Source organism: Bufo gargarizans, chromosome 6 (genome assembly GCF_014858855.1).
Source record: "Bufo gargarizans isolate SCDJY-AF-19 chromosome 6, ASM1485885v1, whole genome shotgun sequence".
NCBI classification, from domain to species: domain Eukaryota; kingdom Metazoa; phylum Chordata; class Amphibia; order Anura; family Bufonidae; genus Bufo; species Bufo gargarizans.
This window is the reverse complement of record NC_058085.1, coordinates 340,736,457-340,746,293: the sequence shown is the minus strand read 5'-3', so window position 1 is coordinate 340,746,293 and position 9,837 is coordinate 340,736,457. Positions and strand designations below refer to the sequence as shown.

General features: G+C 42.6%; 1 protein-coding gene across 1 annotated transcript; it reads right to left on the bottom strand.

Annotated features, from left to right (window-relative positions):
- Positions 1–475: 475 nt before the first annotated feature.
- On the bottom strand, positions 476–8,584 carry LOC122942198 (receptor-type tyrosine-protein phosphatase epsilon-like). Its single transcript, XM_044299699.1, has 4 exons — positions 8,570–8,584; positions 6,869–7,018; positions 3,011–3,104; positions 476–567 (listed from the first exon to the last, which is right to left on the bottom strand). Exons 1-4 carry the CDS (start codon positions 8,582–8,584, stop codon positions 476–478), a joined length of 351 nt encoding a protein of 116 aa, XP_044155634.1.
- Positions 8,585–9,837: the final 1,253 nt, after the last annotated feature.

The following is a 9,837-nucleotide window of genomic DNA, read 5'->3' as shown; positions in this document are numbered from 1 at the left end:
AACATAGGAGAAATGAGTACACACAATGTGATGTAGTGTCAGCAGAGAGAAGAGTTACTCTGATTACAGCCAAGCACACGCTAGACACAGAGGTATCATCGATTGCCATACATTAGGGCGTGTCTGTCAACAAGCTTGTCGACTGTTTCCAGTAGCAACCAGAAACACTGTAAATACAGCTCAAAAAGATACAGGCTGTAACTCAGGGTCCACACTAGATAATGTATGTACTAAAAGGTATTTTTGAAATTAGTCAACTTTTTTGTAGATTTTATCTAGGACACTTGAAGGGGTGATTCCGGTGATACTACATGGGCAGCCTGAAAGCAACAGCTCCATATTTTCACGTTTTACCCAGAGTTACAGAAGAAAGATAATACATGGAAATGTTCTTCATCTATACCAGCCATTTTATATTAGTTCCCACATGACAGTGTTGTTATAGATTTTAGTGCATTTTACAAGATGTGGCTTACTATATGGTACGTACATCAATAAAGGAAGCGTTGATATAGTCTGTGTATTCTTCCCCTCTCTTCATTGACAGAATCACTCGGTTGAAGTCATCTGATAAGGATTAAACAACAGAAAATGATATAAATGCTGACAGTATAGTATTTTAATGCAAATCTGAGCATCAGGTTGGCTTCCTACCAACAGGGTCTGATTGAGGTACCTTGGGTCCAACAGAGGAAACGATTCTGAGGGCCCACCCACCATCTATACAAGTGCATGCCCCCTGAAATCTCAATGTAAACTATTCTTATAATTACACAAGGAGTAATTGTGAATAGCACCAAGTCATTTATTTAAAGGGGTTGCCTAACCTCATGAGTTCAGGGCTGCTGCTGTTCACTAGCCCTGACTATCTGCACTGTAGGGGGGTGGTCACTGTAAGTATGATTGATGGCACAGGCAAGCGGCGCTAGGATGATGTAATCCCGGCTCTTGCCTGTGCATGCACGCTCCGAGGCTGCTAAATAATCATTTTCATTAGCAGCTTTGGTGCTTCACATCGTGACAACCAGCTAACTATGGTAAGTGTTGTTGTGCCACCCTCTCCTCCCCTTTGCAGTAGTTCAACAGCCTTTATCTGCTCTTTCTATGTAGAAACAGCGCCAGGGCTACTGCGCATGCCCTGGAATACTCTACACCAGGGATGCTCAACCTGAACCCTCCAGCTGTTGCAAAACTACAATTCCCAGTATGCCCTATAGCTGTAGGCTGCCCAGACATACTGGGAGTTGTGGTTCTGCAACAGCTGGAGGGCCACAGGTTGGGCATCCCTGCTCTACACAAACTACCTGCGCAGTTACGAGGTGTCCGGGAGCCGCTGCGCATGCGTGCATATATGCGCACCCGTGGTCACAGCCACTAGAGATGCTGGAGCTTTTTCCAACAGTGTGCAAGCCAGGGTTGCCAACCAGAATTTTTCTTTTTTTCTGCACAAGTTATCCAAAAATCATGGACAGCCAACATTTTTTACAGACAAATTGGAAAATCAGAATTATCTTTATAATGATTATAAGTAATTCATGTCTATAGCTCAATATACTGATAAGAACTCGTTACCAGCATTTACTGTGAGTTGTAAAATGATAATAATTACCACCAAAATAATTTACTTAAGAAGCACCACCCTCAAAAATAAATCACGGACACATCAATTTTTTTTTACGGACACAGGAAAAAAGATGCCTATTTTAGTTGCCAAATTTCTGGACTTTTGGCAACCCTGGTGCAAGCATGGCCACCACTGACAACGAGCAATATATAATTGGGCGGAAAAATGAACAGGGGCAAGGAAAGGAAGCAATATGGATAATGAAAATACATTAGTAAGTAGACCGACAACCCAGACAGTCCGATTCTGGCTTCACAATCACAGAACTGGATTTTAAAGGGGTTATCCTATGAAAAGCATTGATCACCCATCCTCTAGGATAGGTGATAAATATCAGACAGCAGGGAATAATAGCTGGAACCCTAGTGATTCCCAGAACAGTGGGTCAGTGATTCCCCTCTCTGAATGGAGCAGTAGTGCATGCATGATCCTCCACTGCTCCATTCACTTCTATGAGACTGATATAAACAGCACAGAAGTGAATGGAGCAGTGGACCAACATGTGCCCTACCGCTGCTCTGAGAAGGTAACCTGGGACTGGTTTTAGGAAATACACTGCACTTGCATTCCACATGTAATAACAATTCTGGAGCATCTATTCTTATGACTCTGTGTTGCGCTATTCCTTTATTATTCCTGCTAAAAGTTCTGAATGAATTGCTAGCAGTTTGCAATGAAGGTCCAGCTGGGTGTTACCAGTTGGGAGCGTGTCCCTGCACAGTCTGACTCTGGCAGCGCTGACTGGATAGTGTTAGACTATGCAGGGATACCCCCCCTCCCCCAACTGGTAACACCCATCTGGACCTTCATTGCAAACTGCTAGCAATTCATTCAGAACTTCGAGCAGGAATAATAAAGAAGTCCCACAACATAGAATCATAAGAATAGATGCCCCAGGATTGTTATCACACGGGAAATATAAGTATTTATTAAAACCGGTCCCCAGTTACCTTCTCAATGGAGCAGTCGTGCACATGATGGTCCACCATTCACTTCTGTGGGATTGACAGAGTGCTGTTTTTATCAGTCCCATAGAAACAGAGATGTCAGGGTCAGGAGAAGTGACAGAAAAGGATTATAGCTGAATGTGTGTCCTTCACCATGACGTCACCAGTCCCTGCTATGGGCCAAACCGCTATCATTCAGCTTCTGAGTCCAGGACTAGAAGGTGACCCCACCAAAAATCTAAAAGGGCCATTCTTTTGCTTGCTCTTGATTTGCTTCTCTTTGTCCACCAAATAATTTTTATCATTTTGCAGCGGATAAATCCTTCTCTTCAATATCACCCCAAGATATAATAACACCTTACTTCCGACTGTTGTAATACATAAGACAGATGTTCTATAGAGTTCAATGGCACAATCTGTCAATTACGATAAGACTTACATGGGATAATCTGGATGACTCTGGCCTTCTTCATGTTGGCCGGCAGGTTCCCCGTCCTCATGTTTTCTTTCATTATTCGAACATTTGTTAGTTTCTGCAAATACAGAAACAAATTTAATGAATATACTTCTGGAATGCTTATACGTATATGTATATGGTACCTGGAGATTGGGCCCCATGCCAACCATACACTGATCTTTAATCTTACGGATAGGTCATTAGTGCTTAAAGGGGTTTTCCAAGACTTCATCCCCCCGCCACCAATCAGCAGTCTGGCACCCTTGTGTTTCTGGTTCTATCCACTGTATAGTTTCCGGTGCCTACCCGCCACACCTCGGCGGGGGGGTTACGGGTGTCAGACCACCAACAATCTGACATTGTGATGTAAAATGCAAAAAATCCCAAATTTTGGCTCAAGTAAGCCCTATTTTTTGACTTTTTCAGAATTCTGGAGTGCAGGGACGGATACATTCCTCCCCGTTTTGAGTAGAGAGGTTTCAATGTCAACCAGCTACAAACTGAGCTGTGGGGCAAAATCATGAGAGCAGGCCTGCTGGTTAGTACAAGTCTATCTGGACTGTCAGTTCTTAAAGGGGTTCTCCAGGCTACAGATATTAATAATCTATGCTACAGATAGACCCCCACCAATCTGATATTGAGGGCCTAACACCCGGGACCCCCCACTGATCAGCTGTTTTGGGCTTAGGGGCAAACAACACAGGAAACTACACAGTATAGCCGGGATGCCCAACCTGCAGCCCTCCAGCTGTTGCAAAACTACAACTCCCAGCATGCCCTAATAGCTGTAGGTTGTCCAGGCATGCTGGAGTTGTAGTTTTGCAACAGCTGGAGGGCCGCAGGTTGGGCATCCCTGCAGTATAGGGAGGCTTCTACCTGCACACCATACACTCTTAGACACCCCTCCCGAAGGATAAGTCATCATTATCTGTAGCCCACAGAACCCGGAGAACCCCTTTAAAAGTGTTGTCATCTTGGATTGCGTAAGTTTCACAAGGGGCAGAGTAGGTATTGGAAATATTAGATTTCTAATATTCTGTTTTCGTTTTTTCTCATTATAGAGTGCAGGGTGATGAGGGAAAATTTGTAACTTTTTTAATTTTTTATTTCAGCACAAGGCCATAACATAACAAAATGTGGAAAAAGTGTCTGAAGACTTCCTGAATGCATTGTATGCGCTCCAGATGTAGAACTGAAGAGACTACATTGTCTTCTCTGTATGTACATAGCCGAGAACAGCCTTATTTAACCATCTGATGAGCGTTCTATCGTCATGGAAACAGGTTACTGTCACCGCAGAGCTGCCCACACATCGCACCATCTCCGTGTGGCCGGCATCCACTCACGTTTTCACATGTTCCTCAACAATAAACCGCACTCAGCATTATACAGTGTACGCGGTGCACCTCTATACACTGGCAGCTGCTTTGCCTTTGTTGGCTGGAGATTACATAAAAATCACTGCTCACAATGAAAATGGAAAAAATGCCTGGCAACCATGTGAGGGCAATTAAAAGGGGTTGTTGAAGATTCGTAAAACACGGCTGCTGTCTTCCAAAAATAGTGCCACACCTGTCCGATGGAAATGTGTGGTATTGCAGCTCAAGTCCATTCATTGCTGGAAGAAAGCAGCTATCTTTATTTAATCCTGGACAACCCTTTTAAAAGGAAATAAAAAAAAAAAATTCTAATATGTTTTTATTTTATGATTGTATATTTTTCTCTTTGATTTTCTGTAAATGATGGCGATCTTGCCTGAGCTGCTGTTAACCCCTTTATTACCAGAGTGTTTACTCCCCTTCCTTACCAGGCCAATGTTTCCGTTTTAGCAATTTAACTGCAAATAACTACCGGTATTTAATTTTCGAGCCAACCTACATGTATTTGATATTTTTCTTCCTTTTGTGCCGGTAGATGACAGATTTTTTTATTTTTTATTGAAGGAAAAAACAGAAAATTCTGAAAGAATGTATATTTTTCATTTCTTATGATTTTTTTCAAACTGTTAAAAAGATTTCAATACAGTTCAAGCATTTCTAAAACCATTACAGTATGTTTCTATTGTGAAAATGAACGCTACTGGCAGGGCTCACAGAAAGACTTCAAAGGGACTGGAGTGCATTTTGGAGGCCTTTTTTTCTATTTCAGGTTATATGGCACCGTACGGTTACAAAAAATATTGTACAGTGCCAAATCATTAGAAACTCCTTCAAAGTGACTTTTTACATTGACATTCTAAGGTCTTGATCTAGGTTAAATTTGGACATTTTAAGCTTTTAGCCATTTAAAAAAAAAATTATAAATGAAAAAAAATATACATGTTTATATATTTTGTGCACAATAAATGCTATACTAGATATTACTAAAAAGAATACTTATATTATTTAAAAACATTTTATTAAAAAAAAAAAAAGTGTACATTTGTCATTTTAGGCTACTTTCACACTAGCGTTAAAATTTCCGGTATTGAGATCCGTCATAGGGTCTCAATACCGGAAAAAAACCGCTTCAGTTTGTCCCCATTCATTGTCAATGGGGACAAAACATAACTGAACAGAACGGAGTGCTCCAAAATGCATTCCGTTCCGTTCTCGTACCGGAGAGAAAAACTCCTGGGATGCGTAACATAGCCAAGACAGATCTGTCATGAACTCCATTGAAGTCAATGGGGGACGGATCCGTTTCTATTTTCGTCAGATTGTGTCAGAGAAAATGGATCCGTCCCCATTGACTTGCATCATGGGTCAAGACGGATCCGTTTTTTTTTGACACTATAGAAAATGGATCCATCCCCTATTGACTTTCAATAGAGTTCATGACGGATCCGTCTGGGCTATGTTACAGATAATACAACCGGATCCGTTCATAACGGATAAGGATGGTTGTATATAAGTAAACAAAGCGTTTTTGCTGAGCTCTGCCGGATCCAGCAAAAATGTTAGTGTGAAAATAGCCTTACACATAGTCAGCTATACTATTGCTAAACTAATAAGTATATGTTTTATTTCTTTTTTTTTTGTCCTAACCTGTAAAATGGCTAGGGCAGCGCTAAAGCCTGCCCATCACTGGCGATGTAATCACCTGGAACACTGCTAGGCTGAAGCCTCCGCCAAGAAGTCTAAAAACGTAAACAAAAAAACCCTTGCCCTGCGGAATACAGCACAGGGCAAGGGAAAGCATCGGAGCATGAAATGCTTCAATGCTTATGTCAGAGGGGCCGAGTGGGGGAAAAAGGGGATATGTCCGAGTTCAGCTCTGAACCCCTACAACCCCTTTAAGGTGGCAACCAAACCTGATGATTTCTTTAGGATCGGCTAAATATGGGGACCAGATCAGATATGTTTGATTTTAACATTCCTGACACTTGGTTCCCTCAGGAGATAATCCACTGCCAGAAGAGGCGTATTCCTCTCTCCCAACTGAAAACGCATGCACCCTTGGCTAAGCTGAGCCTGCATGTGTATGGGGAGTTAGGAAGAATATCTGATCGCTATTGTATGCTATAGGCAGCTTTAAAGTGGTTGTCCCATCTAAAAAAAAAAGTAAGACATTTCGATAGGATAGACCAGATGGGTGTGGGTCCCACCTCAAAGAATAGAACAGGACCTCAAAGTAAACAGAGAGAACACCACGCATGTGCCGCATCCTCTCCATTCACCGCTATGGGAATTCAGAAAATAGCCGATCCAGCACTTGGCTATTTTCGGAAGTCCTATAGCAATGAATGGAGGTTGGCAATGCATGCTTGCTTTACTTTACCCCTATAAGGCCCAAAAACATATAGCTACTATTTCCCCTCCCATAGCAAATGATGTTAACCTCAGATATGGAACAACTTACTTTAAACTCCTGTTCTAGACCAACTTTCTCAAATGGCGGTGCCGGACTGTACAATGTCTGAAGGTGCTTTTCTAATGAGGCCACATCTAGTTCTGTGTCGCCGTAGAGGTAGTACTCTAGTAAGGCTTGGTAAATGAATGAATACTGCATCTGAAAGAGACAGAACATCACATTACCATCAAATTAATAAGGCTTGGAAGCACTGAAGATACCTGTACCACGGGTGCAGGTCTACTAACATGAAATCCAGTTTTCTCTGCATTTCCGCACCAAAAAACATATGTTTTATTTGAGTACATGGTTTTGCCGCAGATCTCACCCTTCCATTGAAAAGGGTAAAATCCATATAAAAGCACAACTGAGATGCTGCAGATTGCCGCACGGAAGAAAAAAGTAAAATGTACATGAGATTGAACCATTCACTTCATTGGGTCTGCAAAAAAAAATACAAAAGTTACTCCGTGTGCATTCCATTACATGTCATATTATTGTCCGCATTACGGACAAGGATAGTACAGTGCTATGAAGGGCCAGGTGTTCCATTCCGCAAAATATGGAATGCACACGGATGTCATCCGTATTTTTTGCGGATCCGTTTTTTTCAGACTGCAAAATACATACGGTCGTGTGCATGAGCTGTGTAAAATGGGCTTAATGCAAAAGATTACCCACTGGGGAACTGCAGCAGAATCCGTAAAAAAAACCTCTAAAGCCATACGGAGTGAAGAAGTTCCAAATCCCCTGCACAGACATAAGGGGAATTTTGGCGAACTTCATTTTTGCACATAGAGTTGCAACTTTTCGTGATTTTACACAACTTTTTGAAAGCAGGTTAGCTATGTTAATTAGCTGTATCGGTTGCAACCTTTTTTTTTAGAGTTGCAAAAAGGGAGCAATTTTAGTCTAGTAGGTGGCAGTGTTAAAAAAATAAAATATCTCTAGCCAAAAGTATTATTTAAAAAAAAAAATGATCACACACAGCCTGTGACGTTTCATAAATTTGGCGAAAGTTACAGCAACGCCTACTCAAGAAAAAAATTACTTTAAAAAATTCCCATCATGATAACTTACTTCCTGTAGCCACCACTAGGGGCAGCTTGGAGCTTACCACATTCTGTGGATACATTGAACTTATAAAACAGTAGGCAGTAAGCGCCCTCTAGTGGTGGCTGCAGAAAGCCTGGAGTTCCCCATTCAACTCTGTCTACGAAGGGGACTTGTATCAGAAAAGCAAAGCTGGAGCCTTGTCAAAATCAATGTGGTGTTCACATTAAAGAAACAGGCTTTATATGCCCTTTGTTGCAGACTTGCTGCTGTTTTTCCCCCATTAAGGAAACAATGACGGCCAAGGGATTGACAGCGATGACAGCCCCTTTAAGTGCTCAACATGCAGACGGTATCTACTGTACTGTGTCAGATGGCCACTATGTATACTGCAAGCCAAGTGCAGTCTCTGCGCACGCCAATATAGGGGACCGCTATGTCATTGTGTATACAGAAGTGGTCTCCAACTTGTGCCCCCAACCCCCCCTCCGATGATGCAATATTACAACTCCCATTATGTCCGAGCAGCTGCAGGGGCCTGATGAGAGTTCTAGTTTTGCAACAGCTGGTGAGCTAGATACCTGTTAGGGACCACAGAATATAACATTTTAGTGATGGCACATAGGCTGCATCCATATTGTTACCCATTTCTCTTACATCAGTTTGAACCATTTGGGGCGTTGACCACGGATTTTCAAACAAATCAAAACGTCGACCTTCTTTTCTCGTTCATCATGTCTATAATAGCGTCTATGACCATGAACGTGCCTGTCCGCCAACACCGGCGCTGAAATACGAGAAAAGCACAGACTGTGAATAAACGTGATCCTATGGGTCCACACCACTAACCCTTTAACACTTAAAGTTATCCCCTATTCACAAACCTCTGGGGCCCACCCACATGAGTACAGGAGGGTCTCCGTACCTCGCAGGGAACCAGAAATGAATGGAGGGACAATAGGCCATGTGCACTGCCCCTCTATTCATCTCTATGGGACTGCTGGAGATAGATCTGAGTACAGCGCTCGCAGGCATCTAAAGTGTTAAACGGCCGTGGATTGGATTTAATAGCCAATACTGGCAGTGACAGTGTGTGCCAGCTGCATAATACTGCAGCACCTGCAAGTTAATGGTGCAGGCACAGCTAATGAGCCCGCCCCATCACAGCACTGTACATGTGGGCTAACTACCTACATGGCGTAGGGCAGGAAGGGGGGTTAAGGCTGAAAGATACTCAGCGTACTACCTTGGGTCGCGATGGGGGTGCAAAGGATCTCAGTGTAGCAGTGCAGCACCTCGACCATGACCCCAAAATTGCAAAAATACCAGCAAGGTTGGATTCTTTGTGATTCGGGGTTGTGGTCGCGTTGCGACCCCTTCCCTTCTGGGGCTGCACTGCTACACGCGATCCTCAGTCATAATGTAGCCCCAGCTTTATTCTCTCATACATACAGTATCTGGTAATCCACTGTCAGTGTAAAAGCCTGCAAGATGCATTACTCACATTCAGCAAGTAGGTGTGTGGTTGCGCCAATACATAAAAAAAACCACAACTTATTTTAACCCCATCTGCTCAGGGAAGTTATTTACGTGACCTGTTTTCAGCTGCCTTTTTTTTTACTGTTCCTTTACTTTACACGTTTTCACTAGTGTGTCCTTAGCTGAACTATTACACTGAATTTTTTCACCTCCCTTTGCTTTATTGCATTATTACTGCACAAACTACTAACCACAGAACTCAGAATAATCACACTGAATTCTGTTTTAAAAGGGGCTTTTTGGGCTCTTGATATTGATGAGTTATCATGAGGATAAGTCATTAATAATCGATTGGTAAGGGTCCAACACCCCACACCCCACTGATCAGCTGTTCCCTGCAGCCCCTGGCAATGGAGCTAGCACTGTGAATAATAAAGGAAGCACAG